Source organism: Aptenodytes forsteri, unplaced genomic scaffold, assembly GCF_000699145.1.
Source record: "Aptenodytes forsteri isolate BGI_AS27 unplaced genomic scaffold, ASM69914v1 Scaffold336, whole genome shotgun sequence".
Classification (NCBI taxonomy): domain Eukaryota; kingdom Metazoa; phylum Chordata; class Aves; order Sphenisciformes; family Spheniscidae; genus Aptenodytes; species Aptenodytes forsteri.
The window spans coordinates 2,219,926-2,240,215 of record NW_008794911.1 but is presented as its reverse complement, the minus strand read 5'-3'; the positions used below and the strand labels follow the sequence as shown (position 1 = coordinate 2,240,215).

General features: G+C 38.1%; 1 protein-coding gene across 1 annotated transcript; it reads right to left on the bottom strand.

Moving 5' to 3' along the window:
• Positions 1 to 1,890: 1,890 nt before the first annotated feature.
• MASTL (microtubule associated serine/threonine kinase like) lies at positions 1,891 to 20,261 on the bottom strand. The gene is made up of 12 exons (XM_009275244.1): positions 20,058 to 20,261; positions 17,819 to 17,956; positions 16,258 to 16,397; positions 15,368 to 15,456; positions 13,914 to 14,020; positions 13,448 to 13,580; positions 12,671 to 12,843; positions 10,257 to 11,501; positions 8,435 to 8,573; positions 5,271 to 5,384; positions 5,078 to 5,179; positions 1,891 to 2,048 (listed from the first exon to the last, which is right to left on the bottom strand). The coding sequence occupies exons 1-12, from the start codon at positions 20,259 to 20,261 to the stop codon at positions 1,891 to 1,893; spliced, it is 2,742 nt and encodes a 913-aa protein (XP_009273519.1).
• Positions 20,262 to 20,290: the final 29 nt, after the last annotated feature.

Below are 20,290 nucleotides of genomic sequence, written 5' to 3'. Positions count from 1 at the left end.
CAGTTCAGTTTATATTATTTCCTAACACATTTTTAGAGTATTTTCCTCAGTACGAAACCGAGATTCATTCTTGTAAGACTAGTTTCCTTAAACCAGATTACTAGAAATGGAAGAATAAATTGCATAAAATACCAGTGATTGCTTAAATTAAGGTATTAGTCTTCCCGCAGTTTATATATTCTAACTATGCACAGGAAAAACACTAAAGAACTTATCATATTCAGAGAATGTTGTCTATGGATACTGCTTCATAAATGTATTGCATTTGATTACTTGCACCTTTTTCACATAACATTATTTTCAGGAAGATTCAACAATTTGGGAGTTTTCTGAAACTGAAGTCCTTTACAAAACATACAGTGACTCTCAATCCCTTTGCTACTTGCCAAGATTCTGTTTCACTATGTTTGAGTTATCACACCTAGAGCTGGGATTTGTCATTCTGAGCTGTTAAGAATTAGCTCCCTTTTGGTCCTAGGAAACTTCCTTTTTCTCTACCATTCCCATTCTTTTCCCAGCTACCTGAGGGGGCAGCAGGAAGCCTGGCAGACACGGTTTGCTCAGAATTCCATCAATAAATCTTGTCTTCCAGGAAGCAGGGCAACGAAGGGACAACTCAATCCCCCTGCAAGAAGGGTCAGTTCATGAGATTCAAAAGCCACTTGGCAAAAATTGCTAGCAAAATGCTTGGCTTCTGGCATGTGGCCACTGGCTGGCACCACCATCTAGCACAATTGATCTTTATCTAGCAAGTACAAACCTGAAAAATAAAAATCTTCAGTAAGTCAGCTGAGAAAGATACCTATGCAAGAAAAATATTGAAGATAATTTAAACAGAATTACCTACAAATAAACCTCTAAAACCTAGCAGATGCAAGTTTTGTGTTGCATTTGAAAATAGATTTAAATATACTTCCCCCTAATTAGGATTTATAATACTGAATATACACTTGTAACTTAAGTTCTAGTAAAATCTAAGATCTGGTTGTGAGTTTACAGAACAGTGTTAATTTGCAATGCATTGTAGTCTTTAATATATAGCAGCTTCAGTACGAATAATACTTCACTTGTTAGCTAACATTCAGGTGATTTTTTGTTTTCTCTCATCTGACATGAGTGAGCACTAACACATATCCTCAGCGTTTTCTATTTAAAACAATTGCTAAAACATATGCTGTTCAGTCCACCTTCCTACAGTGTAAGTGGTTACACAATGCAACAATTTAAACAGTATCCTTTCCCTACCCTGCTTGTAATAGGAAAGGATCATAACCAGAACTACCCTCAATCTCACATGCCACATCTAGCCGAGTTAACTGTGAACACCACTGTCTCTTTTAACCCTTCTTGGGATAAGATAAACAGAAGTAAGACATTTCAATGCTCCATTAAGATTGCAATTTTCCATCTTGAATAAAAACCATCGGTTTTGCACAGTGGATGTGTGTTCAAACTGGTCAGAAAGGACTACTCCCAAACAAGACTGCCATTACACCGAACTACCAATAGGTAAGTTATAAATGCATGATACTTCTGTCTAATTATGTCCTTTCCCTATTATGTTTAACCGGGAAATAACTTCACACCTCCTGACTGGAGTTACTCATTGCTATTACAAAAAGCCCCATCATTGCCAAGTGTATTAGCTCCAAGAAATACAATGCTCTGGCCTTTTAGTAAGGTGCAGTAAATGAGATAAAAAGTAGCACTTGATACCAGCTAAGTTTTGTACAGTAGCTTCACTTTAGAACAAAGGATACAATAATAAAAACAGACCGATAACTTAAACACACTCTGAATTTGGCAAGGAAACTTAGTTAAGACCAAACTAGTGTTATGGGACAACCTGTAAGTGTGCAAAAACATGGAGAAAGTTCACTTATCTTGATGCTATAAGCTAAATCCAGACACAGTCAGGTGCTGAGCGTTATTCCTAGCTTCAAAGTAAGAGGTATCGGTTTCATCATCCGGCTGAGGTATAAATGGCATAGTTTGATTCTGTAGATTGTCCCAGTCCACACCATGAAACAGGGGGTGATGTTTCAGTTCTGAAACAGAAGTTCATATAAGCATTATAAACATCCTTTTGTCCAAGCCCCTTAGTCGCTTTGTTCCCTTGATGTGTAGCTGTCAGTAGATTTGTTCTATTTTGCTGTTTTGGAAATTCACAAAAGTGCAAATTGCAGTTGGGTTTTGATTACCCCCAACCTCAGTGGGATCAAACTATTGTCATGCCAACCAACCATCTTCCCCTAGCTGGAGAACCTATTCTACACAGCGCACAGAGTGGATCCCAGGTGCCCTCGGGGCATTTCTCATGACAGGGCACCACAGAAATTTTAAGTATCACTTCAAAGTCTGTTTCTAATTTTGCCAAAGTTCTGTGTTGAGTAGACACATGGGAGTCACTCCCACCCTTCTCCACTCCAGGCCACCTGCCTTTTGCTAGCTCACGGAGCAGTCCTCTGCTTTGTACAGCCCCCTTTGGCCTACCGCCAGACACAGAAATCTGAACACCCTTACGGTGAAGTTACCACAGATCACCAGATTCCTCTTTCCCAGCCTGAAGGTGGGATAACTAACCAAGCTGCAAGACTTTCCGACTCAAGGAGAACTGCCCTGCCCTGTCCCTTCTGACCAGAAGGTGACTTCCTGGCACGCAGGATCTGATGTGTCTTTTACATAACCTGGAAACACCACTCCCTGATGAAAGTGACTTTGCTACTTCGAGTCAATCCAAGAAAGCACCTTTCCAGCCAAGTGGGATACAAACCCATGTTTTTATCACCTGCACCACAAAAATCAAAAGCAAACAGAAAAAAAAATAGGACAGGTAAAAAAATACCACATTTAGAAGGAGGTGGAAGTTTGACCAAGACAAACACTCACTACAAATTTTAATTCTCAGCACGCACCACAGGCTTTTAGCTGATAGACAGTAAGACATTAACACTTGTTTATTAGTTCTACATTTCCCAATCAAATAATATAACACAATATTAAAGTTTATTTTAGACAAAAGGTAATAAATCCGAGGGTTGGTCTTCTAACTCCTTCTACTAGCTTCAGCAACCATACATGCGGCAGGACACTGCACAGATCCACTATCTCAGAACCGTATGTAGTTCCGCTCTTAAGAAAGTTCTCATGTACTGAAAGCTGTCTTAAGCTGAAAAGGTGAGCAGACTTCATTGTCTTTTCCAAAGAAGTATTAATGTGTACCATAGCTGGCAGTGAGCTCCTGCCCACATCTTTGAAGAAGGGGGAAAAGACCAAACCCAAACTTTGGACACCAGTGTTCTCTGCCAAACGCTGCTTTAAAGCTTCTCTTATCTGGAAAGACTGAACTCAAAGAAGCCCAGCACTAGTACATGACGTAACTGGGATTTCTCAGTAAATTAGGCTTCACGCTGGAGAAATAGAGAGAGGGAGAGCATGTGTGTTGGGGAGGAGGGAGAAGATGACAGTGATGGAAACTCAATTACAATGAAGACGACTTAATGGTTGTCCTGAAAGCTACTCATCCAACTTCACTTCAGTGGCCTATAAATTGGCTAAAGAGATCAGATACAGTTAAAGGTCCTGACAAAGAATGAATTTCCAAGAACTTCAGATTGAAAGAAACCATGATGTCGTCTAGTTTAAATTTCTATGCATGACAGGCAACTAGATTTCACCCTATTATCCAGGAATAAAGAGAGTAACTTGTGTTTAACTAAAACACCTTCAAATTAAGACATTAGATGCTTTTTGAGAGACATTAAAGAGACACAGGATTCCCTGTTGACATCATGATCTTCATTTATAACTGTGTGCCTTCTCTAATTTGAATTGGCCTGGTTTCAGCTTCTAGTCTTTAGTCTCTTTATGAGTAGGCATTTCCATAATTTCCTTCTCTAGTGATTTCTTGGGCAGTTCTCATAAGATTTCTTCTTCTTTTTCCAAAACATCTCACTCTAAGCTTCCTTCCTGTTATAATTTTTTTTTTTTTATAAAATATAGTCACTATTACAACAGCAAATGTTTAAAGTCCTTCTACAAGGGGAAAAAAAAAAATAGACTTAGTATACTATCTATTGTCTAACTCTGTGTTCCCCTATACATTCAGTAAAGACAGGCTGATTCCTAAGAAAAAGCTCTTTTGAATTAGCTTTTGTAGGAGGCTTCACTCCCAAACTGTAGGCTTTCAGTTAAAGTTCCTAAAATCAGTTAGGTCAAAAACCCCAAATACCTGTTACTGAGTTAGATAAGAGTGAACTTTGGTACGTCAGATGTCAAACACTAAACAACCATAGCAAAACAGCATTAAAGCAAAACAAAAGTTCAATAAAAAAACACCACCCCACCCCCCAAAAAATTTCCTCATTCAAAAGGGCAAAACCCTGCAAGAACTACAAAAAATACCACAACTTGTTAAGTGTTTGTCCTGGTTTCGGCAGGGATAGAGTTAATTTCCTTCCTATGTTTTAGTTGTTGCTAGGTAGTGCTTACACTAGTCAAGGACTTTTCAGCTTCCCATGCTCTACCGACTGAGAAGGCTGGAGGTGCATGAGAAGCTGGGAGGGGGCACAGCCAGGACAGCTGACCCAAACTGGCCAAAGGGACATTCCATACCATGTGACGTCATGCTCAGTATATAAAGCTGGGGGAAGAAGAAGGAAGGGGGGGACATTCAGAGTGATGGCATTCATCTTCCCAAGTCACCGTTACGCATGATGGAGCCCTGCTTTCCTGGAGATGGCTGAACACCTGCCTGCTGATGGGAAGTAGTGAATGAATTCCTTGTTTTGCTTTGTTTGCGTGCGCAGCTTTTGCTTTACCTATTAAACTGTCTTTATCTCAACCCACAAGTTCTCTCACTTTTACCCTTCTGATTCTCTCCCCCATCCCACTGGGGGGAGTGAGCGAGCGGCTGCATGGTGCTTAGTTGCCAACTGAAGTTAAACTACGACAGCGTTCTGGCACTATACATGGAACCTAAATAGGCATTAAAATTTTAGTCTAAATTTTAGGAGGACACCACCACTTTGAAATTTTTAATTAGTTGCAAAGAACACAAGAGAATTTTAATACTAACCCTTCAGTCCAGCTCTCTTAGTACTGTCAATTGTTAGAAGAATATCTATTGCATTTTGGGCGTTATCAGACAACTTTTCTTCACCCTCAGGCCAGGGAATATCTACAGACAAAGATGCAGATGAGTCGGTAATTCAAACCATAAGACAAAATGTTGCAAATACATACTTTCCCTGATTACTGAAACAGATTACCTCTTTTCAAAATATTTTGGAAGACTTGTGTTGGTGTTTCATCATTAAAAGGTGGAATTCCAGTTAGAAACTCAAACAGACAAACTCCAAGGGCCCACCAGTCTACAGCAGAACCTGATAAGAGAAATCCAGGTCATTACACTAACACAAAGGTTTAATGATATTTGCAAAGATCTGAAGATCAGCCATGGCAGAAATTGAAGAGTGTTTAAATCCTGCAAAGTTTCTTAGAAATTAAGGAAGAGACAAAATAAGTTGTACTTAATAATCATGCAGAAGATTAAAAATGTATTAAAGGGCTTTTTAAAGCCAGTCTGCTCCTTAATTCATTATAGATAATACCAGGGTTTACTGATAAAAGCAAGTGGGCTCTTCAGAACAATCTAATTATCAACTCCCATCCAGAGAATCCAGGAGCTGACTTCTCCAAGAGATTGTTTTGTGATAAGAAACAGTTGTCTTTAACAACTGCTCTAGAGCCTGGATGAATGCTCCATGTCGTAACCCGTATCTTTCTCTCAGTTCTTTGAGAAGACTCCAAGAATTCAAACTATTGAACTTAATTTTCATTTGTCTAAATTTATGTCAAAATATTGAAGACAGCTTGCAGAACGAGCCAGCATGCAAGAAGCTGGAATTACTTTCCATTACACTAAAGCTGATTAGGGCAATGCGTAGTTACTAGCTCTCTCTCCTTTGTTATTAAATAATTTTGGTTTTCCACATTCCAGGGTTATTTTTGCCAAACCCATCTTATTAACCTACTTAAAAAACAAGAAGGCAAAGCAATCCCAGACACCATTGCATGCATTCTAAGCTTTCTGCATCTTTAAGCCATGCCCACTCCACTGTATAAAGAATTGGTGCCACACTGCAAAAAAAAAATCTTTGAAAGAGAGTAAGTATAGTTTTTCTTGGCTTTTTTGGCATATAAAAAATTAAGACACCTCCAAGTTAAGAGAACAAATGTTTTGAGCCATTTCAAAAGGACTATTGACTATGTTTAGAAATGCTGAAAACTGAAATGTATAACTAAATAATCTAATGCACTTTTAGCAACTTTTAACAGCAGTAAGAGTGCCCCACCAAGCTAAGCATATCAAAGCAGTGAGATCACATCCACTCTTGTTAGAGGTACTTGAATGTTCAGATAAAACATTCCCAGCTTCAGTCAAAGTCTACTAAGATCACAACTCTGAACAATGTAGTAACACAGGTTTCAGCAGCAATTTTTCCCACCCAAAGTTTAACTGAAGATTAGATTAACTCCTACCATATCCCTGCTAAATCACATCTATCAATACTTAAAGCAAGAAACAGAAACACCAGGCCTCAAGCATCTGAGCTTTCTTCACCCATACACAAAGTAATTCAGACTGATCGCATAAAGTGAAAGGAAGCAATGAGGAAAAAGTGTCTCTAGTTTATTTCCTGTTACACAGTATCTTTAAGAATGCTGACTTTACTCCTGAAGTACAGGTTTAAGTGTGATTTCTGATAGTTTAGTCACAGTGATACTGATATTTCCCAAATCTTTTGTGGAATTATCACATTCTTATGTGGAATGCATATTGGACATATCTTCTATCCAGAAAGATTGTTCACCAAAACAATTTTCTTGGAAATTGTGATCTAGTTATGCTTTGACCGTTCAGTTACACTGAACACTCCATTTCTGCACAGTATATAGCAAACTCACCAGAGATCAGAGTCCCTGCATATGAAAAGACAACGAAGCAAGAACATTACAATTATTGCAAAAAAACCCTAACAAATACAAACATCAAATATCAAGTATGATTCTCTGAAGGCATAGGAATGCAGATTTTTTTTTCTTAAGGTAGTAACTCAACAATGAAGAAAGATAGCAACGTTAAATCTAAGTTAGAAATAGAAATAAAATAGTTTTGTTACATGATTATAGTTTAGGATTACAACTACATTTACAAGCAAGTTAACAACACCAGAAATATTTAGTGAGGGAAAGTTTTGAATTCCAAAGCCAAAAACCTTGGCTTCACTGAAGGTAATGGGAGATTTGTTATTTCCTGACATAAAACCCAGATTCTTTGCAAGTTATCACTGAAGTCCTGGAAACACTCAATAATTGCACGGAAGTCACCTCGCAACCAAGTTTCACATTGTCTAAGTAGTATTGATTACATTTCCAAACTATTATCTAGTTTTAATGCCTCCCAAATAACCAGGATTCCTACATGGAAGTGCAAAAACAACAACTACATATGTTTAGTAATTTTAGTTGTTACAGTTAAATTGTTAAATCTCTTCATACAGTTTTAGTTAGTGTATATTGGCTGCATACAGCAGAATTTTACTGTTCCACAGATTAGTAATCGCTATTTCTCAGTGAAGGTCTCATATCTCATAATTTTCCTAAGACTATTAGATGAACAAAATAAAAGTATACTTTTGAGATAGAAATGTAATTATAAATACAACAAATGTATCGGGGATACATTGCATTTATTTTTTGTTAATGGTTCTTGCAAGTTAGCAGGAAAATATTTCAGACTTTGTTGATCTCAGTGGAGCTCAGGATTTGAGCTAAAGAAATTTATGCACTTCAAAGTTGTGCTATTTTATTTTTTTATAGTATTTTGCAAAAAAAAAAATTTGATGGCTACTACTGTCCACTTATATGGGAGATCCTGCCAGAAATCTTGTGTTTCATGAAGTCACTCAACTCAATAACTGCTTTTAATGCAACTTTATAAACTTGTCTGGATGCACATAACACTAATATCCATAAACATGGTATACATTCTAAGAATAATTGGAGGCTTAACCCTTTCATAGTAAATTTCACTACATTCCCCCACCCTGAAGAATCCTTAAGGACACTGAGGATGACCAAGTTGTGATTCCTAAGCCACGTACAAGTCTCAGGCTACCTAAGCACAGCTTCCAAAGCATTAGATTAGCAGCAGGCAAGACTACGCTGGACAGTCAAAACCTCCGGTCACATGAAAAAAGTAAATGGAAGGAGCAGCTGAAGCAAACACAGCCATCCATGTTGGCAAAAGCTAAGCACTAGGTATTTTTAAAGAATTCACTATCATATTACTTAGAGCTCTAGAAACATTTAGAAATGTAAATACATCACCTTTCAAGTATTTACAAACTCCATGGTTTGTTTGTCTTACCATGAGGCTTTGTCAAAAGCAGCTCAGGTGCCAGGTAGTCTGGGGTCCCTAGGATGCGTTCACCTTCTACTGGGGCAGCTCCTCTTCTTACACTTTTTGGAGTCCTATATGGTGTGCCAGCATCTCCCTGATGAGGTGTCTTAAAAGATGCAACAAAGATTTCAGATGTCAAACAAAACCAGCTGAGAAACTCCCATCTCCAGGCTTAGTAATGGGTGTAACAGTTGATACTTAAGTTCAAGTCAAGAACATGTCACAAAATGTACATTCCCTGAAAAAGTATGTGTGAAACCTGCTTCCATTTCTTTATCTCAACCATCTCAAAGCATAAGAAGTTAATCGATGCCTACTCCTTAAGAAAATTTTCCCTAAGTTCTTCCTCCAGTGTCAAATCCGCAAGTAATGTCTCACGAGTAGATGAAGTTCTGCTCAAGTTAGACTTAGTGACTGTTTACAGCTACACAAACCTTCTGAAAGTAATTTGGGACATTATTTGAAGATAAAATATGCAGGCTTATAAAGAGATCAATAAATTCTCACAGCCAATAGGCTGACTGCAATGAAAGATTTCCTGTTATGACCTAGAGGTACTACTAAATTATCTTGCAGAGACTCTCATTCTTTATTTTTCAGTATACCCTTAATTCCCATATATCTTGTATAATTTTGTTTCCAACTTCAGTGCAGCAGAGATCAATTCATAATCACGATGCCATAAAGGCTACAGAATTCACTATTAAAATAGAAAACAGGTAATCAGATCGCAATGATGTGATTTAAAAAAGAATCACAGAAGTATATAAAAAAGTATCCTCCTGTTCAAATCTAAGTTACAAAAACATATAAAGGCATCAGCCATTTATTTCTCAGGAGATGCAGTACATACTACTCTGACTCCATTTCAGCTGAATGCAAGCTAAGTTTCATAGTCAATTAAAATTTTACACAGATGAAACAGAAGCTAGCAATTCAGATAAAGACATCAGAAAAAAGGCTTCCCCAAAAACAGTGTTTTGAATGTCCCCTTTTGGTGCACCAAATCATTCAACACACTACCAGTTCTGTCAGAAAGATTTAAATCCTACAACTAGAACTTAAGTAACTGGATGAAGATCTTGTAAAGCTATGCCAAAATTAAACAGGAAACTCGGATTGAAAGGTACACTTTTCACACATCGGGGCTCTAATTTACTTTAGGACAATAAGATTTTTACTTACTATCAGAAGGATTAAAAAGGTCAAAGCAAAAACTTCATAACCTGCAAGCAGCCATTACTGTTTACATCAATCTTTGTAATAGGCTTGCAATTGGTACTTGACAGTACACATTACACTATCACTTTTACCAGGATAAAAAAAAGAAAATAGCAAGTACAGTAGCAGTTACTAGCAGCTGAACAGCATTTGCAGACTCTCTTGGGAGGTATGCAGGATAAAAAAAAAAGAAAAAAAAATCAAAGACCTCCCATTACATCAGGAAACCTGTAATTACTCACAGGAAGTACCACACTGCACTAGAAGTAGGATTAGACAAAATACCACAGGCTTTCTTTACCAGTTCATTGCAAGAGCAGAGGATTTCTCAGAGGTGGACAGGCAATGCATGTTGAGCCAGAGGCAAACCAGTGGACATACAGTTACTGCTAAGCTCTTACAGATATTATAAGTTTGGCCACACAAGTGCAGTAAGTGAAAGCCTGTCAAAGGTCACTGTGACAGACTACCTCAAACTATTTCAATTTTCCCTAAATTAACAACTGAAATAATTTCAGATCACTAATGTGTAATGCATGCACAAGTTTCTACATGTCTCCTTACATACCTGGTAGACCCTAGATGGTCTTCCTTTCTGTAATGGAGTAATAGCTGTTGGGTAAGAGCCACTACAAGCAGGTGAAAGATCCATTATGTCCACAGAAACCATGCTACATGGCTCAGATACATTGGATATATTAATGGGACTATTATAACTTCGAAAAACAACAGCGTTTTTTTTAAAGAGAGTCAGTGCTTCCATCATCTTTTCTGAAGGAGAAAATACTGTGTCAAGGTAAGTTTCTTTCATGTGTTTTTGGTCATTATCCTTTTCATGATGTAACAGCTTGCAGTCCTGGACAGTATGTGCTTCCTCTCCATTTTGCAAGGCATCTCGGGACTCTGGTGATGTTATTAGCATGCCTTCTGTTTTTGGTTCCTCAAATGAGAGGTCTTTAACACTTTTGTCCAAATCTAAAAGCTGCTTTTCTAAATGGCTTTCTGTAACAGACATTTCAGGAAATAAGTCAGAATCTGCACTGAGAATTCCTAAAGGTTTTTCATCATCAGTGCCTAAAAAACTTGAGTTCAGGTACTCCTTTTTATCATCCTTTTCATAGTCTGCATCCAGATCACATATAAGATTTTCGGCTATAATTGGAGTAAGTGATTTTTCTACTGTTTGCTGGTTACCAATAAAACTCTTAACTTCCTCCGTGCTTTTGCAGGTGTCACGTAGGCATCCATCATCACAAAGCATTAAGGACTGAATTTCTGTTGTCAAACCCGTCCTTTTGTTTGCTGGAAATTCTGAGATCTGACAGCCACGTTTATATTCTGCGTTGCTTTTTTTAACATAGTTAAATTCCTGACAAGGACTAGTGTCAACTAATTCAAAGCTTCTTTTTACACCTGGCTTTTCAAAAGTTTCTTCCTCTTTGATAGGCTTGACAGGCTCATTCTGCCTTGAAGGTGACTGTTGTTGACTGGAAGTTTCTGCTGTTTCATTACTCATATCTCTTTTACTTACAGAGAGTTTTTCTTCCCAAATCTTATTTTCAGAAAGACATTTTCTGACTATGCCTTTCACATCCAGTGTGGTCACAGGAGTATCTGTTATATCAGAATGTTCACTTCCCAACTTCTGCCTACTGCCAGAATCATTGCTGCTGATGGGAGAAATGGCAGACTCCAGTTCTTTTTTCTTTAAAACTTTAATACCTTTGCTATTCAGTAATTCTACATTCGAAAGGAGAGCTGACCCACTGCTACTTGTTTTGCCTACTGTAGAACATAGTTCATCTTCACTTTGCTGCAAATGAGCACATTGAGTTTTGAGTATCAAGAAAAATAGGATTACAGCATTATAGAAATATGTCCTTTAAATACCTTATTTCCACTTCCATAAAGAACTGCAAATTGGCAAGCATTACTTATTCTTTATAACCACTAGTAGTGACAAACATGTCATAATACATTCAAAAAAATTCAAGACTAGATTAGGGATAATTTGATAATTTGACTTTAAGAACATAAAATAAGCCTACTAGAATACAATAGAAAATGCAGTATTTTTAAATGCCTGGGAATAAAGAAATATAGCAATTAAAGTTGTATTTCTGATTTTATGTTAAGAAGTTAAACTACAAAGTTCTCAGTTTCTAAGAAACCCCAAACCAAAGAACCCCATCATACTACCCTGTGGCATATTATACTTCAGAGATGACAAAAGGAAAGTCTGATGTTACTATTTTTTTGGTAACAATACTAAAAACAAGACCTTGGGAAATGGACAGCTAAAGAATTATAAATTGTTTTAAACGTAAGTTTTTGTGTGATCTAAATAGGAATCATGGCAAGGGACTAAATAGCACAGCAGCATTTTCTTTTAGGTCTGTATTTGTACAGAATTTCATTATCAGTTTAAAATAGGAGAAAGTATTTTGTATCAGCTATAAAATTACTGGTGTTAGCTCAGTTGATACAAAACTCTTCAGTAATATAAACCTTAATTTTTCAGTTTTTAATAGCTAGTAGAAGTTCGAACTATATTTTGTTTATTATTTTTCCTAAGTTCTGCCTTTTAAAGAAATTCTTTTGTCTGCATACTGAGCTAATAAAGCTATAGGGATAAGGTCAGCTTCCAAAGAGCCAGTACTCCCAGCATTGCCCATCTTGTCAAGAATAGGGCTAAACCAGTGCCATCCAGTAGAAGCCCTCTCTTTCACTCCTTTGCTGCATGCTAAATGGCATTTGCTTTTCCTGTTATGTTGCACTGGACTACTATTTGCTTGAAGAAAAAGTAATACTAGTTTGATCCAAAACTCCTACTCAGCAAGGATTACAACCCCTGCTCCTTCTCCTGTAGGAAGGCTTCTCTACACTTGAAATAATTGCGGAAGTAAGTAGGAGATCTGCAACAGTGCATATACAAGTGCAAGCTTATTCTCATCTATAGTGGGAAGATGAAACAGTCCTGACCTCTACATCTTTCTCCCACCTAGGGCTGCTGCAGCATTCTGATTCCATACTGGACAGGTATGTGTGCGACTGACTACTGGCACTGGAGGTACCAAACCTTTTTCTTGACTGAAGCAGAGTAGGAGTTAAACTTCTCACTGGCATCACAGGAGTTAATTGAGAAGTATCAAGATCTTGAGAGAAAAAAAAAAATTATTCAAATGTTGATACAAATAGGCAACGTACATTAACCAGCTTCGCTCCATGTCAGGATTTCACATCGAAGGAAGTTATGGAGAGCTATGCATGATATCATAGTTTCTCTTATCATCTTTCCCACATAGTCAATTCACTCATTTTTTTGAAGTAGGGCCTTGCCAAGAATTTAAAAGCAATATGAAAATTAACTCCATAATCACCTTCTTTCTCATTTCAGGTTAGAAAAGAGAAAGCAGCAAGATAAGACAATTGAAATGAAAGCACACATTGCTATATTAAATCATTTTCGATGAAAGCATGCCAAGAACTGACACTATTTCTGTAAAATCTTAAAGAGTCATTTTGAATTCAGTGGTTGTGCATTTGAAAAAAAAAAAATCAAAAGATAACATAAGTAGTGTAGGTGAAAACATGTCAGACCTTAAGTACTGGAGGAACAGTAGACACTGTTGCAGACTATCAGCAAGACACTGATAGAAGCACACCTTTTATCAAGTGGGTCCAAGCTACTCATATAAAATTAAAAGACCACAACCTTACAGCCAGAGTATTACTCAGTACAAGGCTTGGTATACTCACATGTTTTGAACAGTTTAGTTGAAAGAGGGGTATTTTCCTTTTGGACCATAGGTAAGGGAGAAACCACTCCATGCAGACTGTCAGATGATTGACTTGAATTGCACCCAGGCATTTTCATTCCAACAGGAGTATACTATCAAGCAGGAAGAAGCATAGTTAAAAGTTAATGGAGCCTGAACGAAACATCCAGGATTGAGTGTAACTTCACACATTCTTTATTACTTTTGCATTGGAGCTTAGCCATGCCCATTTACCAAATTATCTGAAGCACAACTGATAGTCACCGACTTGAAATATAGTCTAAGGTAATCACTTCAGAACTTCAAGGTACTGGAAACATATAATAAGTCATTCTACCAGCTGGCAGAAGAGGTGCAAGAATAGCCTTATCACTCCTATTATTACATTTAAGATAGTAAGTAAACTAAAGGAATGAAATACTTCAAAGACAGTGAAAATTGCTTACAAAACCCAGAGAACTGATGAGAGACAACAATTGTCCTGGAGTACGTGAGTAGTCTTGTTTTGGTTTTGCCATTGATGGTGTAGTAAGGATATCTATCATATTTATCTCTACAAACAGACAAAAAAAAAAAAGAAGCAGGTCAGATTTTCCTCTTGCTATTAAATAAGCAAAATCACGGGCATTTACTTAAGTTTTATCAAGAGGGAAAAAAATTTAGTCACATACTGAACAAATACACAAAAGAAGCCACCAAACCCAAGTAAAGACATACCCATACATTCTTATTCAATACAAGCTGTTTCTTCCTGTACATCCATCATAAAATTACAGTTTATAATTACAGAAACTGTAAAAGTCCAATTTTTTTTCCAACATACTATGTTGTAGGTGTTACATTTTCTAATTTGATACCAGCTTTGGTTTTTAGGCAGCAATTCCAGCCTATGGCTTGTGGGCTAAGATGCTAAATTTGATTCAAAACCTGCCTTCTCTCCCAAAGACATCTCAAAAAAGCTACAGATGAGTTTTTGATAGGTGAAAATTTAACCTTAGATGCCATTTTTTGCTCGCTAGAGGTAAGTAGGCTTATAGGTTACATATCACATTCAACTAGACACAATAATCTGCCCCATTTGAACTTATCAATTAAAGCAGTATATTATAGAAAATACAGTATACTTAGGAAATTCCTCTATACTCTTAAAACCATGAATCAGAAACTCCATAGAGAACTCTGAATTTCTACATACCTTTAACTGTATAAAAAGGATGTACCTGCCAGCAGCTGCCTCAAAAAACTAAACCAGTGCTGTGCAGCATTAGTTTGGCTGACATGGCTAAGGGGTTGGCGGTGCAAACTAGTTCAGGAACTGGCTATTCACCATAAGACCTGCGGCCTATTGCCTGTGCCAGACAGTCATTTGGCTATTCTGCTACTTGAAAACAGTATGTTCATATGCTAAAGCACTGATTTATAATCTTCTGTTAGGGACTCGCCACCTCTCCCGTCCCTCACATTAACGTCTGGAAGGTCCCAGTTCAGGTTGGAAATTAAGATATACAAGGACAGAGAAACGTGAACTGAAGGACAGAAATAGCCAGAGAAACACCAAGAAAAAGCCAGAATTATTCATTCACCCTTTGAATTCTCTTAGTGGACTTCATAGAAAACTTTGAAATCCATACCCCTCAAGAGAAATGGCTCTAGATCGTATTTCATACACCCTTGTCCCAAAGAATAAATAGTTTAGCTTCTGAAGTGCAACACATACAGCAGACCCTTTACTAGCATGTACCTTATCAGTACTTACCTACTAGAAATCAGATATTAGTGCAACATTTGGGCTTATTTAATTGAAAGCTGCCCTCTATGGGAATGTAGAGCATTCAAGAATATGGGAATGTGATGCAAAAACACATTCTAATACAACCAAAAGGATACAGACAACTCTTACCTCTGTTCAGAGTAACTCTGGAAAGCCCAAAGTCTGTCAACTTTATATGGCCCTGATTAGAAATGAGCATATTGTCTGGCTTCAGATCCCTGAAGACATGAATATAGTTGAAGTCAGCAAAAAGACAACTGAGCAATATTAAGAAAGTTAATTGACCAGAAACACTCAATACAAAACATTGATTATAGCTGTTTCTCAGTAACATCTGTTAGCCAGCAGAAGATTCCAACTGGAGGAATACACCAAAACAATTAAACATATCTAGCACTAAATATTGTACAAACATCTCAGGCCTTGTAAAGCTTCCATGCATGTCACAAGAGTTGCATATTTTGTGTTTCAGCAGGTTTAAGTGTTCTTCATGAGTACTACCATCACATTTACTAATGTGTAGCTCCTACACACGACAGTACACAAGACAAGCAAACCTCTAGTAAAACTTTTCACGTGTGCTCTCTGTGGCACTACTGAATGCAGCAAAGAACTCTCACTACAGGGGGAGCATTAGAGTAGTCAATGTCCCTTTGCCCTAGTTACATGCTTGCAGTATCCAGAGTGTTCCTGAACTAACAGTCATTTAAAAGCCACAGGGAGAGGGGCCCTAGAAGGCAGCATAGCTGCTAATACACCACTGTACTGGAGGAAGAGCATGCAGGCAGGGGAAAACAGTGTATATTTGTCTGCTTAACATATATGGACAGGTTTTATTTTAGGTGTTGTTTCATGACATTGCTGCAGTGCACACACACAAAAAGAGCTTCCAGAAGCTCTAGCAAACGAGGTAGCTGTTACTATGAAATGGTGGTTGGTTATGTGTTTGACTGAAAAATTAAAAACCCAAACTAGCAAATACTTATTTGTAAGGAAAAAAAAAAAAATGTAGGTTATACCTGTGGATTATCCCATGCCGGTGAAGATAGTCAAGCGCCAACGCTGCTTCAGAAATATACTTAACAGCCATTTCTTCATCAAAATATCCATAAATATGGAGAAGAGATTTGACATCTCCACCAATAAGGTACTCCATCACCTGCCATTCAAGTGTTTTAAATTTAACATTTTAAAACACATTTCAAATTTCCAAGCAAAATACAAAATAGCTTTCACCTCTAGGAAAATATAATTTTAAAGAGCAGAAGCTGATAGAAGCTTCCTTGTGCTAACTTCATTTCCCACACAATACTTTTCACTGGGATAAAATAATTAAAGCTTCAGATGACAGAGGGCATGAAACATTTTCTTTTAATAGACCATTTACTTATTTGCCTAGCCTACTTTCTGCAGTCAGCTTTTAAATTAACTTCTGAAAGATTTCTACATTATAGAACTTAAATTGCAAAGCACTTCTGTGAAACTCAAGGCCTGAAGCCAAAGACCACTGAAATTTTGATTTGTATAGAACAGGTATCTCGATGATTTTGTTTTGCAAGTGTTTATACACAACATTAAATTCAGACCTGAGCCTTGTGAAATAAGTGCAAATTTCCAGAAATGTATACAGCAAGAGCTACTGTGCACTTAAGACATGAAAAAGTGTTTAAAGAATACACACATCCAAAAAAATTATGTAAATCCACACATTACTATGGCCCATGTTCTATTCAAGATAAAAGAAAAGTCAGTGGAGTTTCAGAAACTCACTCTTCAATGACAAGAATGAATTTATGGGGTTTTGGTCAAGACATCTCACCAGTACATAGATTCCAATATACAATACTATTCCATATATATGACTCTAGCATCTCCTTTACAAATCCTTTACCCTGAACATCTCTACTCCACGCAGCAGTTAGAGATTCCAAGAAAATAAGCCTTCATTTACACTCAAAATGCATTGTAGGAGTGCATAGCAACCTTGCCTCAGAATTTAATCAAGCTGTTCACTGTGTGTACTTACAGTAAATCAGACAAATTACACTAGACCCTTTGTAGACAGTTTTAATCCATACTACCTTCATGTGGAGGCAGTATATAAAACCATATTCAAGTCCTACTGTACTCACAGTGCTCCATGTAGACTAGCACTTAGTTTTGCCACTCAGTTATCCTCTTGTCATCTAGGCCAACTACCATAATGAATTTTGAGCACAGGCAACAAGTAAAACAGATTTCCTTTAAGTGAGCCACAGGGTATCTTTCAGTCACTTGGATTCTGCTTGAACAGAATGGTTCCTTGTTTTGTTTTCCCTAAGATTTCTACATATTCCTAAAACACATTAGCTATTAGAAAAGACTCTCCTGTAAAAAAAAGGGAACACAGGTGGAAAGATCTCAAAGGTACCAGGGGAAGAGAAATATTTCACTTGGTTCAACCATTCTGAGAAAGAAGAAAGTAAAAGTGACTAAGGAACACCCACTCACTACCATAAAAATATGTTTTCAGACATGAATATAGTTCTGCACTCCATTTTCAACGCTATCATAAAATACCACAGCCATTTATTTACTCACTAAATAGACGTTATTAGCTGACTGAAGTGAGTAGTATAAGTGCACAATGAAAGGACTTTTACTGAGAGCCAATGCATCCCTCTCTGCCTGGACCTGGTGAACCATGTTTTTGTTGATCATGTCTGCTTTTTTCATCACCTGAAAGACAAAACAAAATCAAATAGATAAACATTTTTTTCTTTGCTCAACCCACAGTTCTTTAGTCAATTAATCTATCTCTGTACTTCAAACTTGCATACATATATACATATAAAAACAGAGCTATAACTTCATATACAGACAGAATTTTAAACCACAGGTTATTAGAGAACCTTTTTCATTGTTCTCCTTCTAATTCAGTCCTGAATGGAAATCATGCTACCAATATTTACTGCAATTGCACACACTGGAAAAATGAGAGTTTAGGCTGTATGTGAAATTAAGCTGCCCCGAGGTATCCACAGTACACAACTCAGAGCTAGGAAAAAGTGTTCAACGCTTAGATATCCATTTGCTGACCAAGTCTTTCCATCTCTTCAGAGGCTGAGATATATGGCCTGAGGATTGAAAAAATAGAGTGCAGCAGTAAGCCATCCCATCTTGGCATCCTCAAGAGCAAGACTGCAACTATCCCAGTCTCTAATTCTTAACTTTGCAGAGAAAGCAAGCAAATTTTTGCTTAATTTAAAATTAACAAATCAAGTCACCCAACAAATATTTATTTCCTTGGGAAGAAGCCTCAAATACAAGCAATTCACAACAAAGAAATAACAAGCTTAACTGTGAATTAGGCTCCAATTCCTGTATTTAATTACCCCACTATATGTTGATGCCCACTCAATAGTAATCTTGAATAGAAGATGCCTAATAGCTCAGCTGATAGGTATTTAGGCAAGCATTACATATGCATTGGATGTCTGCCCACCTTCAACATCTTTGGTCCGGATATGTATAGTGATATTAAAGCAAGTTTAATTTACCCATTCTCCATGCAACACAACTGTAAAAAGTTGAGTCTACAGCTACCGCCACCACTCAATAACAGAATTTGATAACATATAAAAATAGCAAGACATAAGAAGTGTAATTTGATATCATCTATGTAAGTGTTGACCTTAACTGTAAAAAATATTTAGCATATGTTAAATTCAGTAGCTTGGATAATCCATAAGTCTCACTGCAATAGGGATAAAGGATTTACACAAAAGCTTTTAGGTCACAATACTTTCAATAAACTTGTGTAAGATACTAAAGTAACGCAATTGAACCACTCTATATGCAGCACCTAAACTGTAGAAAATTAGTTCCCACAGCTACCATCACTGTTATCAAAGTTGATACAAAAAAAATTCCAAGACATACAGAGAATGCATAGAACCACACTTTTAATAAGTGTTGACCTTAACTATACAAATATTTAGCACGTGTTAAGCATTGTAGCTGTGAACAATCCATAAACCTCGCTGAAATAGTGATAAAGGATTTACACAGAAGCTTTCACCTCAAAATGCTTTTAACAAAGTCATGTAAATAAACATATATAGCTCTAAAGAGCAATGTCTATTTTGCATGACTGTTTTTACTTTTTCTTTGCTGCATAGTACACAATTGCAAAGTCAAGCTCACACAAACCATCAGTCAAGTTTTTCCTACTGACAAGCCTAGCTTTTAGTCCTTTGCGTATCAACATAGAAAATGCAACAGCTTTTTTTAAATGTGTACTCAGCAAAAATCCTTTCTATAATTTGCTCTCTTTATACATCTCAGAGGCAGACTTTTCATTTATGAACAAAGGCGAGAACGCCCTCCCAGTGGCACGACAACTGAATGTGTTCAATTGTAGCAAGTATTTACAAGCAAGAAGCAAATAGCGCACTAACGCTTTGGAAGGCTTTTGGCGTAGTTCCCTCGACATTTAAGGTACTTCTAAAAGCAGCTGTCATTATCAGATGCCTCCTAACCAAAGCCTCCAGGCGAACAGGAACGTGAGGAGAAAGCTAAACACAGCCGTGCGGACAACGCATCTCCCAGGCACCAGGCTTCTGCCAGAGAAGCGGCAGCTCCCCAAAAGCCCAAGTGCCGGAAGGCAGGGGGGCTCATGCCGAGGCAACCCACGGGCCTGCCGGGGCAGGCCTCCGCGGGACGTCCCTTCCCCACAGGGGATTAAACGAAAGGAGAGGGCGGCAGCGCCGCGACACCAGGCAACGAGGGGGCCCCGAGGGCCGCAGGGGGCGGGGAGGCGCCCCTCGCCGCCCCTCACCTTCACAGCATAGAGCCTCCCCGCCTTGCGGCCCAGGTACACCTTCCCGAAGGCGCCGCGGCTGATGGGCTTCACGATGGTGAACTCCTCGATAGAGGGGGGCCGGGGAACCTCGATGCGCCTCGGGCCGGCAGTGGGTGGGGGTGTTGCGCCGGCCCCCCCCCCCCCCAGCCGCGCCTCGGCCGCTGGCTCCACCGTCCCCATGTCGCGCCTCGGCCCTGGCGCCCCGCGCC

Excerpts from the sequence above, each read along its gene's own strand:
- MASTL (XM_009275244.1), bottom strand. The coding sequence starts at position 20,261 with ATGGGGACGGTGGAGCCAGCGGCCGAGGCGCGGCTGGGGGGGGGGGGG. Across the intron at positions 13,581-13,913 it reads TCATCAGTTCTCTGGGTTTT|TATACTCCTGTTGGAATGAA; the intron begins GTAAGCAATTTT and ends CCTGCTTGATAG. Across the intron at positions 11,502-12,670 it reads GGTGGGAGAAAGATGTAGAG|CAAAGTGAAGATGAACTATG; the intron begins GTCAGGACTGTT and ends GCTCATTTGCAG.